This window comes from Pagrus major, chromosome 16 (genome assembly GCF_040436345.1).
Source record: "Pagrus major chromosome 16, Pma_NU_1.0".
NCBI lineage: Eukaryota > Metazoa > Chordata > Actinopteri > Spariformes > Sparidae > Pagrus > Pagrus major.
Genome location: NC_133230.1, coordinates 7,850,652 through 7,877,760, shown reverse-complemented (window position 1 = coordinate 7,877,760; position 27,109 = coordinate 7,850,652). Strand labels below are relative to the sequence as shown.

Below are 27,109 nucleotides of genomic sequence, written 5' to 3'. Positions count from 1 at the left end.
ACCTTTGAATGCTCAAAACATTATTAATTTTTTAATTTGATTTCAATGTTTTTATTTTGAATATTCAAACAGTTTTAGAATAAAGTATGAATCATGTTGAACACAATTATGATTTTATCGGTAAATGCAGCTTATCTTTGTGTTCACGCTTCATTTATTCTACATGTGGTTAAAAGGAAGTGAAAGAGACAGATGACAAAGGTTTGAACTGTGTTCACATGAGTGTTTCAGCTCTGTCAGTTTCAACAGAAGAAAATCATCACAGGGATGAGTTATTCACTGTCACACATTATGAAGCACACATGAAGATGTTGTCAATAATCATCATCAGTGAACCTTTTTAGTTGCATTTCCACTTGAATCATGTGTCTGATGGTCTGATACTGAGTGATGTATGAGAGCAACAGCAGCACAACTTATTCTGTTTGATCTGATCAAATATAAGAAATGAGCAGTTTGTCATGTGTCTTTATTACCAAGCCTTCACTCTCATGACTTTGTCTTCTCTCCCCCTATCCTCCCCGCTCTCTCTCCTCCAGTGGGTGTGGTGCGGCCCACCCTGACCGTCCTCCCCCCCTCCAGAGAGGAGCTGCAGCAGGACAGTGCCACACTGGTGTGTCTGTCCAGCGGGGGCTTCCCCTCCACCTGGAGGCTGGGCTGGAAGGTGGGGGGCAGCAGCAGCTCCTCAGGGGTGTCTCACAGCTCGGAGGTCCTGGGGACGGACGGCCACTACGGCTGGAGCAGCACCCTGAGCCTCTCTGCAGACCAGTGGAGGAAGGCGGGCTCAGTGAGCTGTGAGGCCAGTCTGAATGGACAGAGCCCTGTCACTCAAAGCCTGGAGCCTGAGCGCTGCTCAGAGTAGAGCTTCAGCAACACTTCCTGTCTGGAGATGATGCTGCTGCTTTGATAGAGATCTTGATGAAGCTACAGATCTCCTCTGTTCACATGTTTCTGCAGGTTTCACAGCTCTCTGCTCAGTGTTTCAGTCTGCATGTTGCTGTCTAATACTGATCTTCTGCATATTCTTCTTCATCTTCTTTACTTTCAAACTGAATATGATCAGTTTCACTCCAAGAGAAACTTCATCTATGAACTATCATTTAATAAAACAGTGAATAATAAAGAGTCATTGTCTTTGTATTTCTTTTATTATATATTCATCATGAAAAATACCTTCTTGATCATCTCAGTATGATAACTGATATTATTGCATACTTAAGTGTCCAATAAATTATATTTTTTTGTTTCTTTCTGACATTTAAACATTAAATCATACATTTTGAAAATGAAATCATTTGGATTAATAAAATGAAGAGTATGAAGAATAAAAGACTAAATGTGTTCCTACATGGACTGTTGTTATTTCAGACTGTTTTGTGTCGCTGTCAGAAATGATTTTTTGACATCACTGGTTATAGTCCAACAAGAATCGAACTTTCACAGCTTATTTATGAAGAAACTAAATGAACTGACAGGAACGTAGAGTTTAAAACTGTATATGGAAGAGTGTCTGTGAGTCTGTTTCAGTTTTATTTAGATTCATTGTGGTTCTGCTTGATGACTCTTGTGTTCACTGGACCAGTTCTCCTCATCACAGTCTCTTCACCAACCCTCTGCACCTGCAGCAGGCCGTTTTCACTTCAGTCAAACTGAAGGAGGTTTTTGTACGGCTCTGAATCACTGTGTGAACGTTGTACCAAGACCCATACAGTAGTAATCTCCTACATCTTCAGCCTGAACCCCACTGATGGTCAGAGTGTAGCGAGAACCAGATCTACTGCCACTGAATCTAGACGGAGTTCCAGAGAAGCGAGTTGATGAAGTGTATATCAGAAGTTTGGGAGCCTGTCCAGGTTTCTGAAGGAACCAACTGAGATCATCTTCAATATTTGAACTCCCTGTGGCGCTGATGGTCACAGTCCCTCCAAGACTAACAGACTTGGATTTGTCAGCCTGAGTCAGGAAATTGTTTGCAGGAGACTGAAATGACAAATCTTGTGAATAAGAATCAAACAAGTTAAACAAAAATTAAGTGGAAGGAACAAACTAACTTTCCACCAAACATTTTCAAAATCTCTCACCCTGACTCAGAAAACCCAACATGACAATCAGAGTTATTGGCGACATCATCCTGATGCAGTTTTCAGTGTGAGTGCATGAAAACAGTTCAGACTCTCTGTGACATAAGAACTTAAACTCTGAGGAGCAGTGATGCATTAAAATCATGCAAAGTATATTTAAGAAGGCAAACACACACCTGTTCATGTGAAACAGAAAAAGAGGAGGTGAGGTGGAGTGACAGCTCATCATCTTGAGGATCATTGGACAGTTTAAAGTCCATCTAGAAAATTATGATGCTCTTTTTGTTTCTTCTCTTTCTTGTGAACATTTTGCTTTTTACTTGGTTATAAGTCTTTTTGTCCTCACTAGCAGGTCTATAGCATCCCCTGCTGGCAGACTGGACCAACACTGACAGTATGCTTATATTGTAACCTTGGTTCCCTGAGTGAAGCAACTACCTGTCCGCTTCACTCTCCTTAAGACCATGAGAGGAGATGGTGCAGCCCACAAGCCAAAAAACAAATATGCAACAAAAGAAGTATTCACAAATGTCCACTATTACATACAAGCAGATCAAGGCCCAGCCTGAGAGGCTGAGGGACCGCTGAGGTCAGGGGGACACAAGACTGGGAACAGAGTGGCCTCTCAGATCAGCACGCAAGTTGCTAAACTGACCGAGGGAGACAACAAATGGTGGAAAAGGGGCACTGACTAATTATCTCCCATGGAATCACATCCAGCACTCAACCAAAGGAGGGACTTGCTGCTTCATTTAGAAAGCAGAATCTTAACATGTGCTGCGGCTCTGCTTCAGCCTCGTTAGCTCTGCCCTGTTCCCAGTGTTTTCACCAGCCAATCAGCTCCTTTCCTGTTCTCCTGTTTCTTCACCTCATTCACCTCACCTGAGCTTCTCCACCTATCTCTCCACCTGCACCTCATTACATCGTCAGTTTATTTTCAATAAAAGTGTGGTTTTCAGTTTATTGTTTGAGGAGTTGTCTGCCTGTTCCTGTGTCAGGTTTTTTTTTTTTTTATATATTTGGTAAATTTTCTAGCACTTGGAGCCCAGCAACCTGTGTCCCCCTACTTTCAGCCTTCATGCTAAGCTAACCTCAACGACTACTGATAGACTGATTGATATAAGAGTGATATCAGTCTGAAAATTTTGAATGTATAATTTTAAAGTTACGTAACAGGGTTTTGTATATTTGGATTTATATCTGATACAATTTTCATATATTTTGCTTATTTCATATATTGAAAATGAACATTGTGGGATGTTGGTTATCACAACAGTGTTAATTTTTGATATGTGAAGTGTATGGGCTGTCGTCCTCGAAAGGTGTCGGCGTGTAGTATGTTGATAAAAGATTCTTCGGAGGCAAGGCGGGGTGGATTGGATAGAACAATCTTTATTGAAACAGATTTCAAGCCAGCGTCCGAACCAGAGTGTGGCCACTCCCTGGTATTCTCAAATCTTGGCAAAGTGATGCCCAAAATACTTTGCCCTCTGCTCTATCAGAACTCCTCTCCGACCCTCAGTCTTAGGAGATCAACCAAAAATCACCCCTGTTTCCTGGTGTGTGTGTCTTTTTAGAGTCTATTTGCTCAGGCCCGCCTGTTTCTCTAATTATTTCCTTTTTGGGGAACTAAGGGCCCTTCTATCCTATTAGAAAAGGATGGGTCTGCATAACATCTCTCTCTCAAGGGAAAACGTGTACATGGAGGTGTGTGCGTTACTATGTTGATGTTAGTCTCTGTATACTTAAATGGAAATGTGTACATTAAATCAACCCTGAACCTCTTCCTATCCTTAGATGGAAATGTATACACTGAACCTCTGAATTCCTCAGTCCTTGGTGTGGGCCTCTTCCTTTAGCTATTCTCTGAAGCACACTACAGAACTAATGTGTTGTTATCCTGAACATGAGATCTCTACATTGTCTCCTTCCCAAATATACTTAAAGAAAGCATTTGGTCCTGTCCCATCCTGTCCTGTCACTCAGAGCTCAGGAGGTATGAGAAACACTCAGACACTACATAATGAATAAAAATGTATGAAAATGATAAAATATAGTATATTTATATTAATAAGTATTGTGTGCTTGGTGAGGTTCCTGTCAGCTCTGTGTTCAGTGGTCTGTGTCAGAGTCTCTTCCTCTTCAGCAGCTGCAGTTGGTTCCTGCTGTAACAGCTCAGTGTCTCTGCAGTCTGACTGAGGGAGGTTTTTGTACGACGACAAATCACTGTGTGAACACATTAGCACTGTTGATTTCATGGATACTCTGACAGTAATAAACTGCTGCATCTTCAGCCTGAATTCCACTGATGGTCAAAGTGAAGTCAGTGTCTCTTCCACTGCCACTGAACCGAGCTGGTGTATCTGAATGACGTGTGCTCACAGCTTTCATTAGGAGCTTTGGAGTCTGTCCAGATTTCTGTTGATACCAGTGCAAACAATCATCACTAGGACATGCCACATTTACAAGTGGGTTAACTTTACAGGTGAGGGTGACAGTGGATCCTGGAGCAGATGTCACTGCTGGAGGCTGAGTCACAGTCACCTGACCGCTGCATCCTGCACACAAAAACAAATCATTGATTTATCAGCAGAAATAAATGAGAGAAAAGGCAGCACATCATGTCTGAAATGTTGCTGAGTGAACCAACCTGTAAAACAGCAGCAGGCCAGCGTCCAGATGAGGATGGTGATGAGAGTCATGGTGGTTGTGCTTTCTGCTGTGTTGACTGACAGATCTGAGTCCTGCAGTGTTGAACTCACAGGACTATAAACCTTCTCAGTTCACTGGAGGATCAGCTGACCATGCAAAGCCTCCTCTCTATGGAAATGATTTCTCTGCTCTCAACACACTGAAGGCAACGTGGGACACAAAATCAGGAGAAATACTGCTTGGATTTACACCATCTATGATCTTAATGGAACAGAGGAAAATATTTATATTAGAAGTGCAGTTGAGGATTTAAGGATGAGTTTGTGTCCACTGTGGTTGGTATATGTCTGTTTGTCTGCCTTTTATTTACTTTAATAAAACAGTGAATAATGAAGATTCAGTGTCTTTGTATTTCTTTTATTATATATTCATCATGAAAAATACCTTCTTGACCATCTCAGTATGATAACTGATATTATTGCATGCTTTCATTTACTTTAATAAAACGGTGAATAATGAAGATTCAGTGTCTTTGTATTTCTTTTATTATAAATTCATTTTGAAAAATACGTTCTTGATCATCCAAGTATGATAACTGATCAAACTATACTTTAGAGTATTTCATTTCTGCTTTGGACTGTTGTTATTTCAGACTGTTTTGTGTCGCTGTCAGAAATTATCTTTTGACATCACTGGTTATAGTCCAACAAGAATCTAACTTTCACAGACTATTTAAGAAGAATTTGAATAAACTGACAACGTAGAGTTTAAAACTGTATATGGAAGAGTGTCTGTGAGTCTGTTTCAGTTTTATTTAGATTCATTGTGGTTCTGCTTGATGACTCTTGTGTTCACTGGACCAGTTCTCCTCAACACAGTCTCTTCACCAACCCTCTGCACCTGCAGCAGGCCGTTTTCACTTCAGTCAAACTGAAGGTGTGTTGGTCTTTTAGTGAACAGTATTCACATTTATTGAGTTATTGCAAAATATCTGTTGATACTGTACAAATACATCAGGTGTAGTCGATGAACATGTTGAGATAAAGATTATTTCATTTCAACTTTTTGACAGAGAATAAAACTAAAGAATATTTTAGTAAAAAGTGAAGCACGACTTGTGTTTTTCCCCATGTTTTTAAAATGAATATGAAGTTTGTGCTTGATGAGGTTGCTGTCATTTAAAGATTCCACTTAATTTAACCAACCTTGTACACACACCAGTGAATCAAAGCAGACTATACCATTTGTTTTTGTTATTTAACCATGTTTTTATCTTTCTGATTCATCAAATATCACTTAATCCTGTGATGTTAGCCTTGTTTTGTTCTTGTTCAGGAGCCATTTACACTTACATCCTCCACATCACCATCAGTGATATTCGTCAGCAGCTTATGCTATGGTTTTATAGCAGATTTCAAGATGTTTATCTGAATTTATGTTCTTATTGTTATGGCATCATGTATTTTTGTTCCTTTTTTATTACCCTGATCTTGTTCCCTTATTTGTCTACTTCATCTAGTCTCTTCCTCTTCAGCAGCTGCAGTCGGTTCCTGCTGTAACAGCTCAGTGTCTCTGCAGTCTGACTGAGGGAGGTTTTTGTACGATGGAAAATCACTGTGTGAACACATAAGCACTGTTGATACTATGGAGACTCTGACAGTAATAAACTGCTGCATCTTCAGCCTGAACTCCACTGATGGTCAAAGTGTAGTCAGATTCTGATCCACTCCCACTAAACCGAGCTGGTGTTCCTGATGCAAGTGTGTTTACAGATGTTATTACGAGCTTTGGAGTCTGTCCGGATTTCTGTTCATACCAGTGCAGACACTTTGTGCTAGGACAATTCAGATTAACACGTTGGCTGGTTTTACAGGTGAGAGTGACAGTAGATCCTGGAGCAGATGTCACTACTGGAGGCTGAGTCACAGTCACCTGACCGCTGCATCCTGCACACAAAAACAAATCATTGATTTATCAGCAGAAATAAATGAGAGAAAAGGCAGCACATCATGTCTGAAATGTTGCTGAGTGAACCAACCTGTAAAACAGCAGCAGGCCAGCGTCCAGATGAGGATGGTGATGAGAGTCATGGTGGTTGTGCTTTCTGCTGTGTTGACTGACAGATCTGAGTCCTGCAGTGTTGAACTCACAGGACTATAAACCTTCTCAGTTCACTGGAGGATCAGCTGACCATGCAAAGCCTCCTCTCTATGGAAATGATTTCTCTGCTCTCAACACACTGAAGGCAACGTGGGACACAAAATCAGGAGAAATACTGCTTGGATTTACACCATCTATGATCTTAATGGAACAGAGGAAAATATTTATATTAGAAGTGCAGTTGAGGATTTAAGGATGAGTTTGTGTCCACTGTGGTTGGTATGATATGTCTGTTTGTCTGCCTTTCAATTACTCACAGGGTTTACTGTAGATAAATAATATATTTAATATCTGTTTACTTACTGTACATAATTAAATATTTTTCACTTATTCTTAATAAGAGTATGTTCTCACCCTGACTCAGAAAACCCAACATGACAATCAGAGTTATTGGCGACATCATCCTGATGCAGTTTTCAGTGTTAGTGCACGAAAACAGTTCAGACTCTCTGTGACATAAGAACTTAAACTCTGAGGAGCAGTGATGCATTAATGAAACTGGACTTGAGGTTCCTCATCCCTTTGCTGGTTCAGTCTTTGCAAAGTTTTCCAAAAGCCTTTGTGCTCATAAATAGATGCAGGCTGCCCTCTGCTGACAGTTTAGCTTCACAACAACTTCATTCTGACATGAGATTGAATTTGTACCCCCCCCCTTCACTATTTTAATGACCATGCACGTCGATCACTCAGATGCTTCAGCTGTGACTTTAGGAAAAAAGGGATTATCTCTACTTATCTCACTTTCGACTTTTTGTGTCATATTGAAAACTTTTTATCTCACAATTATGACTTTTTATCCCATATTGATGACCTTTTCTCTCATGATTTCAATTTTTTAATCTCACAATTTAGATTTCTCGTCACATATTGGACTTGTTGTCTCATTGGTCTTGTTGTCTCTTGTTCATCTCATGATTATTACTTTGTATCTCATAATTTGACTTTCATCACATAATTATGACTTTTATGATTGTTAATTGTTAAGTTTTTATCTCATAATTAAGACTTTTTTAAATCTCATATTGGACTTTTTGTCTCATAATTTCGATTTTTTTATCTCATAAGTTTGACTTTCCATTTCATAATTATGACTTTTTAATCTTAAATCCTAATTTTTCTATTTTCCATTTATCAATTTTGATGTTATATTTCATAATTCTGACTTTTATCTCATAATATTGACCTTTTTATCTCATATTTATAACTCGACATCTCAAAATCTTTACTTTTCGTCTCATACTTTTGACTTTTATGCCATGATTTCACCTTTATCAAAAAATTTACTTTTTATCCCATACTGATGACTTTTTATCCCATATTGATGACTTTTTCTCTCATAATTTACATTTTTTAACTCATGATTATGACTTTTGTCTCATAATTTAAATTTTTTAATCTCACAATTTAGATTTCTCATCACATATTTGACTTTTTGTCTCGTAATTTCGAATTTTTATCTCATAATTTCAATGTTTTAATATCATAATTTAGACTTTTTATCTCATATTGGATATTTTGTCTCATAATTTAGACTTATGTCACAATTTTGACTTTCCATTTCATAATTATGACCTTTTAATCTCATAGCCTCATTTTTACTTTCCATGTATTAATTTTGACATTATATCTCATAATTCTGACTTTTATCTCATAATATTGACCTTTTTATGTCATATTTACGACAATTTTTAATTTCCATCTCATGAATTTGACTTTTATGCCATGATTTCAACTTTATAAAAAAAAACTTTTGATCTCATCATTATGACTTTTTATTTGACAACCACGACTAATTATGACCATGTGGATATTTTCATTTCATCAAACTCAGTCTCCATTTTATTTTGTTTCTTTATTTGGCAGCAGTGGGCTTCCATAGAGAGCCTCTCTTCACTGAGGCGCCTCAAACCTTCTGATTACTTCCAGGTGTGTGTGTCACTATCAGCTATTTACAACATGGCCTGCATGTATCCTACCTGCTATAAAGGCACATCATTAACTTCCCTCCACAGTGACACCGTTGTTTAATCACCTGCTGCGGTGAGCGCCAGCGGAGCTCTCTGATTGGTCAGCGGGTGTCTTTCAGTCTCCTCCCCCCCCCACTGCCAGCGCAGCTCCGCGGACTCAGCAGGCAGGCAGCCACCCAGCGGCGAGTTTCCGAGCACATTATCAAGGTTAGTGAAATAACTCCTCCGTTTTTCATGAAAAAACCCCTCAAACACCGCCTCTTGTAACATTTCTTTTCTCTTCTGCGCGGGTTTTGTCGACCACAGGCTCAGGAAAGGCCCGAAAATGACGCAGTTCAAGGAGCGCTTCGTGGCCGTGCTCCACGAGAAAAACTTTGTGACAGACCAGTTGGCGAAGTTGGAGGAAAAAACGGGAGTGAAGAGGGAGTACATCGCCGTGGGTATGTGAACAACAAAAGAACAAGCAGTGAAACATCTTTAAATGTGTAACTGGACTTGTGAGAACTTACTTTAGGGGCTTGAACGTCTCCTACATAAACTATAAACCTCAATTATTCATGTTTAGCTGATAAGTTGCCACTCGCACTGAAACTGGCAACCGGTTGTGGGCACACTGTCGCATGAGTACTTGACTTTTTTGTCTGGTTTCACATCCTGTGACGCTGCTAGCTGGCTTCATTTTTTTATCATCATTCCTCAGGCTCAAATACCAAAGTTCATCCAACTCAGACCTACACAGAGATTATTACGAGATTAGAGCTGGTGATTCACACACACACCTTCCTTACACACACCTATTTAAATGTTGTAAATGAACTGGCTTCTAATATCTCAGTGCCCACCACCAGCTGGCCCTCATGGGTATTTTTATCTTGTCCTGAAATATCCCAGTGCAATGCAAATATGGAGGGAGATTCTAGGATGACTTGTTATACAACTGCGAGCAGCTCTCAGTTATCTTCTATTGAGTCTGTTGTCAGTCTGCAGGCACGGTACATGTCAATAAGGGCCGTGCACCTCGGGCTATGTGGTCACTGTTTGTTGTCTACGATGGCACCCAGAGACAGGAAACGTGTCAGGCAGGGTGACCTACATTCAAACCAACTGTCTTTACTCAAAATTGATCCGCACAACAACGTAACAAAGGGGGGGGCACATTTAAACAACAGATTTCCGGGTCACAGATGATGTTTCATGCTGCATGAGAGATGTGTTGTCAATACTTAGTCTGTACTCACACTTGGATCATGAGGATGTTTGCAATTAGCCCTGAGGAGTTTGCTATTTTCAGTTCGAACATCAAATATAGCACTGAAAAGCGATCGGGTCAACATTAACCCGACGGATATTGGATATATGTAGCTGAAAGTTTGATAAACAATCAACACAACATCTTTTTTTGAGCAAAATAAATACAAAACACTCAACAGCTGGAAAAAGATTTGCTTTTGGGTGGACAAGCTATGTAATGGAAACAAACTCTAAACTAGATCTGCCAGGAGATGGCTCCTCTTCGTCCTCTTCGTCAGGATTTTTGGGGCCGATCGCAGGTTGCAGAAAAAAGTAAATTGGACACAAAATTCTGTATCACAGTCTCAGTCGTTTCAGTCTTCGTACTGAGGTCTTTGCGCCCTGAAGACACTGCTCCACCACCTGGGCACTGCTTCTACCGGGTTACTTTCATCACTGACAGAAGACATTTATGAAAGTAAATGAAGAGTCTTTGGGTTTTGAACTTTGGCTGGACGAAAGAAACTACAGACTAAACAATTAATTGTCAAAATGATCTGCAGATTAATCGATAAATAAAACGAATCGTAACTTGCAGCCTTACACTGAAGTATCGTAGGAGTAAAGAGCCGACATCCCTTTCGATTCTGAGGCTGTTATTGCCCTCTCGGTATAAATAAAATGATCAAACCATCATAAAATGTCAATTTAGCAGGTTCAGTTGGTGTCAATACAAGACTGACAAGTACAAGTACAGGTACACACCACCAAACTGGCTGTCAAAACAAATATTGAGGATTGTATGCAAATACAGTTGTGACTCATCTCTACCCTGCATTTACAGCAGAAGGTAGACACACACAGAGCAGCCAAATTATACCATGGGCTGTCCTGTTTGGAGAAATACCTTGTTAGTGTCTTGTTAGCCTGTCAGAGAGGGAACAGCCATTCATTTCATACTCAGGCCCCACTGCAGGCTTGTTGCCTAACATGTACACTGATAATTGGTTGCATACAAGAAATTCTTTCCCGTTTGCTCACTGTAATGTTACGTTTGTACTTGGCCTTGATCTGGACATGTCAGTCGAACGGATTTACAAAGTGCCATTTAAAGTGTGCGCTGTTCATCGGAGATACGTCTCAAGTTCAGACCGACTCATGTGACAGCCTGAAGTGTGAAGTCTTGCTGTGCTGACTGGAGGAGAGAGGTCTAATCTCTTCTGTGTTTGCAGCCAAACTCACTGAGTGAGCGGCCGTTGATAGTCAGCTTCATGTTTGTGAAGCCGACCTCAACCCCCACCCACTGTGCTCCTAACAATGGGTTCTTGTGATGATTCGATGCTAAAAGGAACTGGATTTTTTAACTGAATTACAACTCCTGCAACTCTAATGACTCGGTTAAGCCTGAGCACTCAATTGGGTCATGACTTTTGTGCCCCTTTTTTCTCAGTTTTTCCATGAGAAGGACATGTGTTTTCACTTAAGGTTGAAAATCTATGTTTACATGGATGCTTTGTTCATTTTCTAAAAGATTTCAGGAGTTGCTTACTCACAGAATAGAGCCACATTGCATGCAGGTTTGGAAATGTTTGTTGCAGTCATAAGAATCCTGCAGGCAGCTTTTTATTATTCATCTCTGATTAGTTTAATGTGCCAGTTTATGATTTCCCTATGAAAAGTGTTTCTGTGTGTCTGCATATGTCAGCCAGTGTCTCTCCAGGGTCTTCCATTTCAGCCAGTTCTTCCAGTTTTGCCTCCATTGGAGAGCGATAGGAGAGTGGGAGATATTTGTATATGAGGCAGGACAAACAAATGAGATAGCCTGGAGGCCAGAACAGTATCAAAGGCTTTTAGTGCGTTAGATACTGCATGACCTCATTATGTTTATGGAATTTGTGGGTGATACAGTTTGTATCGGCAATTGAGTTTTGCCTAAATTTGAATAATGTATGGCGTATACTCACACCGACAGCTGTGCAGCAGAGCGTCAGACAGTCAGTCCTCTTGTCCTGTTTTGCTTTAAACCTGATCTTACAGAGACAAACACTCCCAGAAAAAGATCTGGGATGTTTGTGGGAAGTGTTAAATAAATAAATGAAAAGCATGATTTAAAGCATAATTTGGAGAAAACAATCACTTATGCTAAAATGGATAAGCTAACATGGCTGGTCAGACTTTAGCGTCTTTGCTTTGAAGTCAGGATCTTGCTGCCAGCGAACCGGTAAGCTGTTTAAACCTCTGAGGGTGTAGGAAACGCAGCCAGCTTGCTATTGTTAAGAGTATGCAGCATAAAGTTCAGTTCACACAGTGCTCATTGTCTCTTTTTTAAGGTATAAAGGCCTGTATCCCCCCCACCACTGACTTCAGTGCTAGAATATATTTTTAAAAAGGTGCAGTCAGTGACTCTTCTAATTAGATTGTGCAGGTGTGCCTAATAAAGAGGCCACTGAGTGTATCTTTGCCTTATACGTGTGCAAATGAAACTGAGGCTGCGACTATTATTTTCTTTGTCGTTTAATCTGGCAGTTATTTTCCTCTAGTAAGCTGTTTTTATCCGACCAACAATCCAAATCCCAAAGATAATCAGTTTATTCACATTTGCGAAGCGAGAACCAGCAAATGTGGGACACTTGTCAGTGGATTGACCAGTCGATTTCATTTACAGATCGTTTCAGCTCTAAATTAAACAATTACTTTAAAAACAGAACAAATACAGTATTATATGCAGATTTCCATGATTGTATTTAAAGGCTTTTATTAAGATCGCTTTGTTAATTACAGATAACGCTCAAATAGTAATGCAGATTCTGGCATTTGTGGAATCTCTCATACACTTGAGGTGGACGGCGCAGGCAGGGTGTTTCACATGACTGAGCGATCTTTGTGGTTGGTTAAAAGTCAACTCTTTCACTACCTGGATTTGAATAGCAGTGTTTGACTTGTGTTTAGTGCTCCTCCTAATCCTGGTACTGTGGTGATCTGACATCCTGCTATCAGACACACATGCCATTATCCGCAAGTGAATGTGACATTAAACGCGTTTGTCTAATAGCTGGATGACCTCACCCTGCTCTTGCTGTTCCGCCTTCTGCTCTCACGACGCTGTTGTCTCTTTCCCTCTGCAGGTCTTCTGAGTTTTCTCGGGCTGTATCTGCTGTTTGGATATGGAGCCTCGCTGCTCTGCAACCTGATTGGCTTCGCCTACCCAGCGTATTTCTCGTATGTATGAAGATGAGCTCACACTGTGTTGCCATAAGTCACCGAGCACCCCTCACTGATTATTGAGCTCAGGTGTTTCAGCCACACCCATTACGAACAGGTGCTTAAAATCCAGCACAGAGGCAAGAAATCTCCAAAGACAAACATTTAGAATTTAGACTGCGTCATGAAGAGCTTGCTGAGTTTGAACAAGTCATCGTTATAGGATGCCACCTTTGCTGTCAGTTTGGGAAATTTCTACCGCAGCCAACCGTGAGTGCATTGTGAAGAGGAAGGCCCTAAGGGCCCTCGGGTTATCAGTGAGCATCTGTGGCTCTAGTTGTAGCAATGAGTCCCGCACCATTGACACTAGTCCGCCCTTGTCTGTTGCTTTTGGCAGATCGAGCGTGTAGGGTCTGCGCCGGAGTCCGTTGGTCAGTCATCAGTGCAAGAGAAGAGAAAAGTGAAAAGAAAAGGGAAGCCCCTTGAGCCTGTCGCCATCTTATCTATGATTTACATCATTGCAGGCAATGCATGCAGTTTAGTTTCTCTTAGAGCTGGTTTAAAACTAAGTCTTCCGATTCAAATCAATCTTCATTTTAATCATTGTTTTACTGACGTTTCACAAGGTCTGAAATGAACAACATGCAGGCAGGTTTTCTGTTTAGCGAGTAAATCTTTAAAGACTTTCCACCTCACTGGTGAGTAAATATTTGCACCAGAACAGTAATGCAATTGAAAACAATGCTGAGAGTCTCTACTGCAATCTGGTCTCATTTAGGGACATGCTGGTTCAAAAAAGTCAGAAATCTACATCGCTTAGTGTGTCAACATGCGTGTGCCCCAACAGGGATTTCACGGTGCTTTCAAGTGTACTTTGTAAACCGAGAAATCTTTATTTAAATGCAACAAAGTTTGTTTAAAAAAGGAGGGTTTCTATTTTTTTCCTTTGTTCAAATACACAGGCCTACATCTGTCATTAATTTGTTGTTCTTAGACGACAGTACTTTTGTTCTAAGACCCACTTAGGTTCAGATTTAGGTACTTTACTTCAAGTGCTGCTTAAAGCTACCCTGTGGATTTTTGATGGTAAACAGCTTTTTAAACATTAAGACTTGTTCACCAACTCCCATGTATCCTTCAGGCCTGGTATACATGTTAAAAATGCCTCAGAAAGTAATTTGTCAATCATTTTAATGAGAGTCCTTGAGTGCATGCTGGTCAGTTCATCAAAATGTAGTTCACAAAAACCATTACATGCAACGACTTTCAATATTTATGTAACTTTTTCCATTGTGACCTTATCAATCTCCTAAATGGAACCATGCCTCCTCCTCATCCAGTATCAAGGCCATTGAGAGCACAGTTAAGGAGGACGACACACAGTGGCTGACCTACTGGGTTGTTTATGGACTCTTCAGCATCGTCGAGGCCTTCTCTGACATCTTCCTCTTCTGGTTCCCATTTTACTATGCCGGCAAGGTAGGCTGACTTTCTAGTGTGTGTGCAAGATTGATTTTAATGCTCTACATTACTGTTTTCAGTCTGTAGCTCGCCTCTGTGAAGTTGACAACTGACTTTTAGTCTGCTTTAGCTGTGCAACCACAGAGTCACAGGGTTATGAGTCACAGCAGGGTGGATGTCTTTTGGCCTCTACATTTTAGCTTTGCAACAGCGCACTCTTGTGGACTGGTCCTGTAATGGGAAAAATAAGGAAAATACTGTATGCAGGCATCTGCTGTGTCTGAAATCTACATTGCAGATTAATTCAAGGTGGGTGTGTTAACCCTGGAAAAGTCATGAAATTAAGAACACTTTAATGTACTTTTAATGGGCTTTGACATCCCACAATGCATCATACAAAATAAACACAGGCGACTCAAAGCTGCAAAACATAAGAGTGAAATGTAAGTGGTGAAAGCTTTAAAGGGCTCTAGACTAACTTTTTCCACAAGTAGCACTCTGGCTCCCCACTCTACATTTTAGTAGCACCACTTGAATCGTCATGCAGCTCGACACATTCATACTCTTTTCATCTTAACTGCACTACTGATAAATCCTTTAGAAATAAAAAGTCAATTTACAGACATCACAATGTTCAGTTTTATTTAAAAGGAAAACTTTAAGAGAGACTCATTTTCCATGACTTTTTTAAAGGGGCATCGCAGTCTAAAATCAGATATGATAAAAAACATCAAGTGACAAAGAAAAGTGTGTTTAATTAAACTATAATGTTTTCCTCTTTCATACTGGGATTGAGGCTAAGAAGGGGATTGGCTTTGTTTTTCTAATCCGTTTATTACATTAGTCCATTAATAGATTTCTTGTGATGCGTTGTTGTTTTGCAGGGAGTTTTGCCTGTGGCGTTCATGGGAAATCTTTACCAGTGGAAACATTGCTCCTGGTGTTTCACATGATATACGTTAATGGTTTTGAAAGTCACATGGTGCTTCTTGTTATTATAAAATGTAGTTGTAGTCTCCAAAAATGGTCTCAAAATGCAACTCGATGGTCACAGCCTGGAGCCCTGCCATTCTTGGAGTGTAATAGGAAGTGGCGTAAGCTCCTCGGGGTGTTGCTCACAAAAATGTGAGTGTAAGACGGACAGGCGGTTTGGGAGTTGTCAGCAGTAACTGGGGTGTTGCGCCAGCCCGTCGACAGATCAATCCCCATCAGTTACAGAAGTATTTCAAATCATTTCATGTCCACTGTGACCTGAGAGTTGTTTGTGTCATAATCCAACATATCAGATTGTCCTCCTCTGACCATTAAAAATCACCTCACTATCCACTATTATTTCAGCCTAATTGCAACAATCAACATCATTTCATGTCCACTGTGACCTGAGAGTTGTTTGTGTCATAATCCAACATATCAGATTGTCCTCCTCTGACCATTAAAAATCACCTCACTATCCACTATTATTTCAGCCTAATTGCAACAATCAACATTGCTTGACTTCATGAAAATGGCTTGATTTCAATAAATACATTTAATCCTGGAAAACAGGGTTAATGAACAGTGGCTCACACTGGGTAATGAAATGATAAATTAACTCTGGCCTGTTATGTAACATAGCAACAATATAACAGCACGCATTTAAGGACAAAGTCTACAAGGTAACTGCAACTAACAATCATTTTCATTATTGATTAGCTGCAGATGTTTTTAAAAATTTTGTTTTGGAATTGATTAATAAGTCGGCGTATTAAATAGGTCGTGCAGCCGACCTGAAAGCACTGCTACCCTCAGCTTATGTCCCAGGTTGAACCACCCAGAGGTTGTCACCGTGCCATGGCTTGTCACTCCACAGGGCTAACACCACCTGCCTTGACAGGAGCTTTCTCTACTCTGCTGTGACAACATGGCACAGCCTTCCCCCCCCTGCTGTCATCGGAGACATCACATCGAGTAGTGTTCATGCCTTTGAGAAAACAGTGAATAAACAACACCTCACTGTGCAATTAAGTTTCATGTATATTCCTGAGTAGCTGCAATAAAAAGCTCTCTGATTTTAATTCTTTTACTTGACACATGAGCTTGCACAGCAGCATAATATCTAAAATCTGCCCTCTGCTCTCTCCTCAGTGTGTGTTCCTGATTTGGTGCATGGCTCCAGTGACGTGGAACGGTTCTGAGATCTTGTACAAGCGTGTGATCCGGCCATTTTTCTTGAAACACCAGTCTGCCATGGACAATATGGTCAGCGATCTTACTTCCAAGGCTAAGATCATAACTGAGCAAGTCACAAAGGAGGGTGAGATACCAACAATATACATGCAAGTACAGCCACTTATCAGATCTATCAGACTGGATGATATCACCTAACATCATAAACAACATCTTATTAAATATACCTGTGGTACAGGACTATCTGTCGTCACAGTGAACTTCTTACTAATCATATGTACTAACCAATAAACCATATATTGTGACTTACGAGTAATATTTGTCTAGCATACTCAGTAGTTAAGAATACTTTTAGGTTTGTATTTGCTTAAACAGGAAAATCAAGATGGATCAGCTCTATTTTACATCTGTTGTGACTATCAAAATAGGACCAACTTGACTGTGATGGAGACCAATCAGAGCTGCTGTTTCTGAAGTTTTTGCCAACTGACCAAAATGATCTTACAGACAAGATAATCACAAATTTGCACATTTTGCTACTGTAAAACTCCTTTTGATGATGTAGGCCAGCCAGCCTGACCTGAGCTAAGTATCCAGCAATGAGACCTTGTTGTATTCCAGTCTTCACAAGCTGAGAAACTTTATATTTAAAACAGAAACCGTCAAACAGATGCAGTTGAACACTAGTCGGACTCACTTTACTAGAAATGGCCGAGAATGGCTTATGCTTTGCTTTATAACTTTACCGTCCAGGACTTTTACAGTCCTGTAAATGTAATTCTGTATGAACTCAAAGCTCACAATGTAGTATTGAATTTCTATGGAGAAAGAACATTAAAACTTTAATGTAGTATTTTTTTCTTCATGATGAAAGAAGTGATTAAAAACCGTGAAATCAGCTCGATGTTTCAGGACATCGCGTGAGGATATTTGAACAAAACCTTGTGTATTAGACTGCCGTGACTTGCTCCAGCCTCCAGACTGTGGTCCAGGGATATTTTATGACAGTATATCTGTTTAGCTTTGTTTTGACTTGTATCTGGTGCTTGGACGCACATAATTACATTGCTTTAAAGGCAACTTGTTAAATGAACCCACACTGTACTCTCTGGCCGGTTACGCCATATGCCTGTGGGTGTTTTTGTACTTTTACAGAAGGAATGATTTTTTATCATTATGTCAGTTACAGAGTCATAAGGTCTGTTTCCATGACATTTTTGATTAGCCTCATACGCTTCTATATATATATATAACTATAAAAAAAAACATCCTCAAATACAGTAATCTGTTGTGTCTGTTCGGTCTGGGCGATGTCCACCAAATTGGCATCACAATGTTGTCAGCCATCAGCCATCTGTGATGGACGATGCCCTCATCCTAGTATGTGTTTAACTTTCTGCAAAATAAACTCTGTTGTTTTTCTTCTCTTTGTTCCATCAGCTGTTAACCAGGTCCTCAATCACGACAAGAACCAGTGAGAGACATGGAAAGGCTTTGTGTGTGTGTGCATGTATGTGTGTTTGGGTACTGAATGGGTGTTTGTGTGTGTGTGTGTCTGTCCTCCCCCCTTCCATGACGAATGATGATGATGAGCCCACCCGTCACATGGTGAACTGAAGCGCCACACTCCTGAAAATAAATAAGAGCTTGTTGTTTGTGCATCACATCGGTTTACTGCCATCGGTACAGCCAAGAAAATCTGTAAAACTGTGATCCTTCATGTGCTCTTATGTTCTTTGTTGACAGAATAAGTGGAAAAAATATGTTGAAAGTGTAAATTATGGTTATGTACCTGCGGGTTTCAGCAACTAAATGAGCCATTTGTGACAGAAGAGTGAGACTGATAACGTAACAGTTATAAAAGCAGGTTGTTTTGAACAGCATTTTCTAAAAATTGTTAATTAAAACTGGAACTTTTTACATGTCATTGATGTCTTCTTGTTCCTGCATGTGCCAAGCAGCATGAAGTCTGTTTGAGCTACTGGGAAGGTTCAATCTAACTGCTTGACTTCTGTCTTTTAACGTCTTAATTTATCGTGTCATAATTGATGAAGCAATAAAACTGGAACCCTGATGAACTGACGAACGGTGTCTGCGTGCGTTTTAAACTTTCATTTTCTTCTGGTGCCCTCTCTCTGAGCAGTGTCATTCCTCTCAAAGTGGGAAATGGGATTTTATGTGGTCCAAATTACAATGTTCACGCGCCAGTGATTTCTGTAATTGTTTTTTTATAGCACTGGGCGAGTCGAGGAAATTGTATTTCTGGATATGTAACCTCTGTGGATTTGGGTCTAGTTCGTTCTGCAGCACCAAATTTTTCTCATTAATAAACTTCAATAATATGAAATAATGGCCAAATATTTATGTGTGTGTGTGTCTTGGGAAACATTAATAGTTTCAGTTACCTTTGTTGAAATTGTTCATATATTAACAGAATAATTACCCCAAATTCTTACTTTAACGTCTCTGAACTGTATTATCTTTAAAATAAATGATGTAGCTGTAGATCATTTTGAATTAAATGATAAATTTAGTATATGTAATCTCAGAATGTTTGTTTTTTTAGTGTGCTTTGTTGCAGGGAAAATACTAATGCCAGGCACATTTTCTCTCCCATCCCACATATCCACTTGATCTTTTGACCTGTCAACCTCAAGTACATTTACGGGCATTCAGACAGCCTAACCACCCACACTTTAATTTGTATTTGGCTCTGTATTCACGCTTGAGGGCCTCTGAAAGGGAGGCCTTTTGTGTTCGTGCACTGGATGTAATGCGTGGGGAAACAGTGGACGGAGCCGGTGCGATGGCCACACACGGCCACAGGGAGGGGAAGGCACCCATCTGGAAATGGCTGCTGTGAAGATGTGTCTGCTGGGTGTTTGTTATGTATCCCCCTCAGCCACCGGTGGCCGACAAGTTATTGATTAAACAGAAATTGGACACAGAAACCAATTATTGCATTGTATTGCTGTGCGGTTTGATCCAAGGCCTCGTATTGAGTGTGGGCGCTGGAAGGAGACAAGGAAGGAAGGGTGGTAATGGATAAAAGCATGTTTTATACATGTATGAACATTTTTTAGCTTTTTCTTATTAGAAGCTACTTCATCACTGCTAAATCACACCATAGCAGCATGGCTATAAAAACTAAATATCTAAACTATTGAATTAATTGGTCTGACATTTTGTATGCTTGTTGACTTTACCTCAAGTGCCACTACCAGGCTGACATTATGGTATTTAGTGCCATGTCTAGACAGCTCATGGATTAATTGCCCTTACACTTTGTACAGACATTCATGGTCCCCAGATGATGAATCCTAATGATTCTGGTGAGTCCCTAAATGTTCATGTAGTGTCACAAGCTGTCACCTATCCTGTGAAATATCTCAACATCTGGTAGATCTACATGGAGATGGTTTTGTACAGACATTCATGGTCCCCAGAGGAGGAATCCCCCAATTTAGGTTTGCCCCTGACTTTTTTCCTCAAGTGCCACTTCCAGGTTGACATGTTGATTTTAGACAACTTAACAAAAGATAGATGGGTGGGTGGATGGATAGAGTGATTGATTGACTGATTGATTGACTGAAGTCTTGTTTTGAATGACGACTCCTGATTTGAGTCTCTGGATCCCTCTCTTCGTCCTCTCCAGTCTGACTTTATATCTGCATGTCTCTCTGTATTTCCTCTCGTCTGGCTCTGCATTATCCACCTCGACTGAAACAATCGATGCTGCTTTTAACTGCCCTGCCTGTTTTTTTTTGTAACCATCACAATCACAGCTTGATCTGTCAGGTCTCCTGCTGCTGCTGCTGCAGTTCTCAGCCTCACCGACAGAGGGGGACAAACACAAGGCTGTCTGAATGGAGGGCTGGTGAGTCATACAGTGACACCGTCACGTACAGACACAGCTCAAAACAAGGCCTGGTCTAACTCGACCATAGGCCTTTATTAGCACCACAGCTAGGCCTCCTCACACTTGGTGTTAGAGGAAATGAATGAGAATGTCGCTGAGGATCCATTTGGGCGTGCTGACACTGGGCTGGGACACTTCCTGGTTTATCCACTGTGTGATCTCGTATCTTCTTCCCATCCATTACATGCTGTTTTGCTGTATATGACTATATGCAGCTGTACTGTACACATGATTAATATATGCGTGGCTCTCTCCATGGTGCTGAAACGCAATCATGTCTCTCTCCGTGGTGCTGATCCTGGATCAGAACCAGGGATGTGATTTATTCAGTCAATTAAAAACCTCTCCAAGCTGACTTCACATGTAGCTAATTAATAAAACTAAGAACGAAGAATGCAATCACGTTGTTCCACTCTCTCTAGATACTCTTGCTTGATCTGATCATCCAAAAAAATAAATAAAAAAAAACATTATTGTGATTGGGTTTGCCATGCGTAATTTCTGACCTTTTACGCAAGAAATTTACATTTAAATCGTCTTAATTTCTGCAAGAGAAACTGGCATGGGTAAATAAATCTGACTTGGCCCTAAAGATAAAAAGACAAGACCAAAGATGAATCGCTTTGGTTGAGGTATTTCATCAGTTTAATGTGATCTGTCGCAGGTTTTCATAGATGTGACATGTGTGTGTGTCACATTCCCACAGTTGCACCAATCCAGGATGAAAGAAAATAAATAAATAAATAAATTTAAAAAATAGCATATTTTGCTGGCATCCAACCACTTGGAAGTGTATAAAACTGAAAGAAATCCAAGTGTGGACAGAAAAGGGAGAGGGCATAGCACCTCCCACGTCCTATCTGCGAGAGAGGGAGAGGGAGAGAGAGAGAGAGAGAGAGAGAGAGAGAGAGAGAGAGAGAGAGAGAGAGAGAGAGAGGGAGTCTCTGCTGTGGTGGTGTTGGAAATCGGACGACATGAGCTCTACATGAACCGTGTAAAATGCTTTAAGACGCTTTCGGCGTTTGTCTCTCATCCGTCTGAACCAAGGACGAGCCTGAAGCGGAGCCGCACTTCACGACCAGGTATGGAGACGCCCGCTCAGACATCCGCACATCTTTACATGGAGGGGTTTAGATGTTGGTATTCAGTGGCGTAACCGCGCTCCGTCTGCCCCGGCCGATCCGTGGAGCGCGCACGATCCCCGCTGCTCGCATCCGAAACGAGACGACAGATTTTTTTTTATTTTTTATTATTATTTTTACATTTATTCATTCATCTGATCGATTTTTTTTTTTTTAGGTTTGCATCCATCCTTTCGCGACGCACATTTTGTGTTTGGCAAACCTCGATCGTGTGAATATGTAGCCAGTGCCCGCACAGCCATATTGGCAGTCAGCAGGAGAGAGAGAGAGAGAGAGAGGGGGAGAGGGCAGAGATGTGAGGGTGTTGGGTTTATCATATTGCTTTGAGGAGTAAAGGGAGGTGGAGGGGGGAGGAGGAGGAGGGAGGAGGGGGGGGGCGGGGGGGGCGGGGGGGAGTCGATGCGACTGCGAAATGATGGCACCACTGCGAGATGGCGATCCTCTGGTATTTATGAATGAACCATCAGTGGGGTGGTCTGTAATGGCGTTGCGCACCAATCTGCAAGCCCCTCTCCTGGCTGCCACCCCCCTCCTGACACCGAGACGCACGTCAACATTAGACTATATGCACTAATAATGACGCCAGCGTGACGCATAAAGCCCGATTTTCTGTGGCAAATGCCATGGTTAATCCTCCATCTGGATTTCTCCATGATCTCCTCCTCCGTGCCTTGTTGTTGACGCTCCCAAGAACCGGAGAGGAGAGGCATCATGACATGCAGAAGGAGTTGTGAATCATTCAGGCCTTCTCTCAGCCTATGTATGTGTGAATATGTATGTGAGTCAACTTCCTGTATGTATTAAGCGCTGCCAGTACTGGGTGTGTGTGTGTGTGTGAGTGTGTGTGTGTGTGTGGGTTGCAGAGGTTTGAGAGAGAAGAGAGAGCAGAGATGTATGACAGTAAATCCTGTGATTAAGCTCTAAAGTGTGTGGTTGGGAGAAGCATAGAGATGCAGATGTTAAAGCGTGCATGTGCTGGTCGAGGATGGAGGATAAGTGGAAGTGTGGGGGAGTGTCAGTGTCCTGCCTGCCTGCCTGCCCGCCCGTCCGTTTGTTTGTCTGCCTCCAATGACCACAGCACAGTTGCATAATAACCCTTCTCTCTGCCGAGGCAGGACAAAGAAATGACTCAATACTCGTTAACAAGAAAAACATGGAAAGAGGACACGATGCTGACATTAAAGATGGATGATGATTTGTGATTTATTTGGGGTTTTGTTTTGTTTTGAGCTGAAGGCCCAACAAAAGCTGTGTGAGACAGCCCAATCACCAGAATAAATGTTGGCGATGTACGTTTCTTTATGTTCAATTTTCAAGTTTATGTTGTGACAGTGCTGTGCTCATGACCTGGTTAGGTTTAGGCGCCAAGACCACTTGGTTAGGGTTAGAAAAAGATCACGTTTTGGCTTAAAATACCTTTTTTCCGTGCTACAAACATGGCTGGAATTGTCCCAAGGTCTCCTCAAAAACATCCAGTGGTTTCTCACTTGTAAATGATGTAACACTGTCTCGAAGTGCGTTCCCTGGCTCCACCACCATCCCCAAACCTACAATCTGAATGTGATATGACACGTCAGTATGGTACGTCACAAATGTGAGTGCGTCTGTGGTTTGCAAAAACATTAACTGCCAACATTTTATCCAGGCGACTGGGATGATAACCAAGGACCGGGGCCAGATGTTGTTGTTGAGTAAGATGTGAATTTTGTTTGGGGACAACAGTTATTTAAATCTTGTCATGTCAATTATCACGATCAGGACAGGTCCAAACTTTGGCTTTCAGAGACGTTTTTGTGGCTTCAGAGAATTTAAAGAAAATATTCAATATTGGCATCTTTTGGGTGCAGTTTCTGAGATCTGTATTTAGCTTTAATTTATATAAATTTGATTAATAAGTCACACATGCACATAAGATATAAGCAGCAACTGTTCTCCCTTGACTGAAATCCACCCAACAATGTGTTTTTCAATCATTTACTTACATATAGATAACTTAGCACATATTGTTCCAAAACACAAATTACACAAATTACATAACCAGTGATAACATTGTATAATATCTAATCAAGAAAAGTCCAAGTAAAGTAATACTTAAGTTAATTTTATTATGTAGCACTTACAGTTATTACTGACTGTTGTGCTAAAAAGCAAACATAAAACAATAAAATGTCATCACAATAATAAAATAAATTAAGATCCAACAGCAAAACAGGAGAATAACATGCAGGGGATGCAGAAACATGCTCATGACTTGGAGGTTTCTGGCTTAGTAAACATTCATAGGGAAAAAATTCCTTCTTAAAAAAGGAACATCGAGCTACTTTGATTTAATATATGCAGCCTGTGTGTAGCAGTTGTTTTGTTGGACGGCTGCCATTTGCAATGAGTGAAACTGTGTGAATTTGGTTGTTGCTCAGGAGGAAGATGCACGCTGAATGAGGAATTTATGAATGTGATTCATTGCGTAAGTATAATACAGGAGTACTGAGTTTGAGTTATGAGGTTCTACAAACTCATGCATTTCTTACATATATGTCGTGTCCGTGACATTTAAGCTGAGAAAATAGACAACATTTCTGTAAGAAGAGCATGAAACAGAAACTGAGCTTTCGTCTGTGATGCCTCATCTCGCCTGGGTTATTTCTTACTAATAAAAATAGTTAGCTGCTGTCTCCTCATGATGTTTAAGTCTGTTGCTTTGACAGCACAAGTCTAGTCAAGTGCACCCTCACTGTTGAGCACTCGAGCTATATATAACTATACACTGCATAACGTCTGCTTTAATACTGGAACAGATCAATGCTAAAGTGTTTCAGTTGTTCCGACGGCATCAGCTCATTTGAAAGGTCCATACAGTCTTTATTATACATGGCATTACATAGGATCTGCTTGTGCGTAGCTAATCGAATGCCAGGATGACTATTCTGGTTAATTATGCACAGTGTGACCTCTGAGTTACTGTTATATTTGACATTATGTTCATTTAATGTAAAACACTATCCTCGCCATCCAACTGTGAATCCAGCCCAGTCGCCAGATTAACATGTAGGCAGACATTTCTGCAAACCACTGATCACGTTCACATTTGTACACGTCATAGGCTGTGTGTTGGCATTTCTACAAAACGTGTCATATCGTATCTTTCATATCAGGAAGTGGAGGTGATGGTGCCAAGCCAGTGACTGCAGTTCAAGGCTGCGTTTCAACATTTGAAAATATGAAGCGACTCGATATTTTTAAGGAGACCTCGGGACAATTTCCAGCCATGTTTACGACAACAAAAAACGGATATTTTTGACAGGAAGTCGGGACATCTACAGCCGTGTTTGTTGTGACAAACCTAGACATTTTAAGCCAAAATATTATGTTTTCCTAACCCTAACCAAGGGGATTTTGTGCCTAAACCTACCCAGTGCATAAGCACAGCGTTGCCACATGAAAAAAGTGAAAATTGAACCTAAAGAAATGTAAAGTTTCAACATATCTATGGTTTGCAACCAACATTATTTTTGACGATCAGGTTGATAAGAACTGAGAGAAAACTGAAAGTATTCTGTGGTTTGAGATTAAGAAAAAAGTCACGGGTCAGTGTCTTATTATCCCAGTTGCATCATGTGAGCGTCACAAGCAGTCTGGAGCCGGGATTCCCACGTCGTCGCTGCTTTCACCCATCTGCGCCGTTATCAGACGTGGATCAACTGGTATTATAAAATTGCCGTGCCTGGTTGAGCTCGCCTGTGGAAACCAGTGGAGTTGATCCAAAACTACCAACCCTGTCACCATCTGTCACTGCAGGCAGGCTTCTGCAGCACACTCCACCAGTCTGTAATAAGTGCTTCAGTCAGGTCGGGGCCTTCACAGCATCTAAGAATAGGCTTTTCTTGAAAAAATTAATTTAAATACATTAAGCAGACTTTACAACAAACACGATTCCTCTATGAGCAGTGCTGCAAAATGAATCTCTCGACTCTGTCTTGGCTCATTTCTGGTGTTAAGCAGGTGCTGCTGTGTTTCAGAGATTGCCAGGCTGTGGTATTAGCAGGGTCTTATGATGAGGCCAGACGGAGCAACCCAGGGATCCCCAGGTCATGCTAATACTCACTACTAATACACACTCGCAAGACTAATTACATGGCCATCTTGCTTCCAGTCCTGTGTAAAAACTGCTGCATAGAATCAGCGTGATTGTGGTTGCAGGATATGATTACAGCTCAGGAATCAATCTGCCTGAGGGGGGAATGTTTCCTAAACTCTTATTGAAAGTGCACATCTAATATTTTTATTAAGACTTATTAAGGAGTAGTTGCAGGTCGAGGGATGTGCTGTGTACTGCTGGCTTGTTTCATTTAAAAACAGCTGAGTCAAGTCAGCATCTTGGAATAGGAGTCGTTGTGTGTAAGCTCATTTTACCTCCTCAGAAATCTGACAGAGGTCACATTTAAATATTCAGACTTTTAATCTCAACCCATAGCAACAGCAAGCACGGGTGCTAACAAGCTAAACGCTAATCCTGATAAATATGTGGATTTTGCAGTAAGACAGGCCTATTCAGTTCATTTTGGCTATTGTTTCAAAGATATTTTAGAAAATTCTTAACACCTTGAAGATGGCAGGAGTTCAATTTTGTTTATGCATGAAAGTTCTGCAATCACATTTCTCTTTATCGCTTTTTTGCAAGTGCACCAGTGAGCTAAAAGATTATGGCTCGCCCTGGATAATTCCAACTAATAGGATATTTAACCCTGTTGTTTTTATGACAGTGGGATCAAGTCAAACGTTATCCTTTCTCCTGCTTCAGCACAGTTCACTGCAGATCTGGCAACATAAGACTCAGAGTCAGTAAATCAGTATCTTAAGGAATCGCTCCAATATTTGGCTTCATAAATACTCTCAAAAACAACCACCTTTAACCCCAGTTTGAGACTATTTATGGTTAGCATCTTTTTTTTCTGCAGTAGTAGTAGTATTAGTAGTATTTTTATCATCAGTTACATCTCATGTTTCTTAATCAAATTAAACTAAAGGTTTTCTTATTTGCACAAATGCGTTATTATAATTTTAAAAATATATCCTGACAGACATGAAACTTGACATAAACTTGAAATATTATTTTTTTATATCACTGATCGG

The 27,109-nt window shown here is 40.7% G+C and overlaps 3 protein-coding genes across 4 annotated transcripts in view; 2 read left to right on the top strand and 1 right to left on the bottom strand.

The window, feature by feature from the left end:
* Window positions 1-1,123, top strand: part of igl4v8 (immunoglobulin light 4 variable 8) — a 30,688-nt gene extending 29,565 nt beyond the window's left edge. The window contains exon 4 of the mRNA XM_073483451.1: window positions 540-1,123. Coding sequence (XP_073339552.1) covers window positions 540-862 — 323 coding nt within the window. The 3' untranslated portion in view covers window positions 863-1,123. The remainder of the gene's footprint in view (window positions 1-539) is intronic.
* The window catches only part of LOC141010469 (immunoglobulin lambda-1 light chain-like), a 49,150-nt gene extending 42,205 nt beyond the window's left edge, over window positions 1-6,945 (bottom strand). The window contains exons 1-2 of the mRNA XM_073483452.1: window positions 6,772-6,945; window positions 6,360-6,679 (exon numbers count right to left, since the gene is read on the bottom strand). Coding sequence (XP_073339553.1) covers window positions 6,360-6,679; window positions 6,772-6,823 — 372 coding nt within the window. The 5' untranslated portion in view covers window positions 6,824-6,945. The remainder of the gene's footprint in view (window positions 1-6,359; window positions 6,680-6,771) is intronic.
* Window positions 6,946-8,982: 2,037 nt separating this feature from the next.
* LOC141010794 (receptor expression-enhancing protein 5) lies at window positions 8,983-19,000 on the top strand. 2 transcript variants are annotated; one of them, XM_073483890.1, is made up of 6 exons: window positions 8,983-9,067; window positions 9,167-9,300; window positions 13,216-13,309; window positions 14,632-14,770; window positions 16,877-17,045; window positions 18,359-19,000. In XM_073483890.1, the coding sequence occupies exons 2-6, from the start codon at window positions 9,186-9,188 to the stop codon at window positions 18,394-18,396; spliced, it is 555 nt and encodes a 184-aa protein (XP_073339991.1). In that variant the 5' UTR covers window positions 8,983-9,067; window positions 9,167-9,185; the 3' UTR covers window positions 18,397-19,000. The 2 variants fall into 2 exon arrangements, with proteins under 2 accessions (XP_073339991.1, XP_073339992.1); XM_073483891.1 differs by having other exon boundaries at window positions 16,877-17,067; window positions 18,359-18,448.
* Window positions 19,001-27,109: the final 8,109 nt, after the last annotated feature.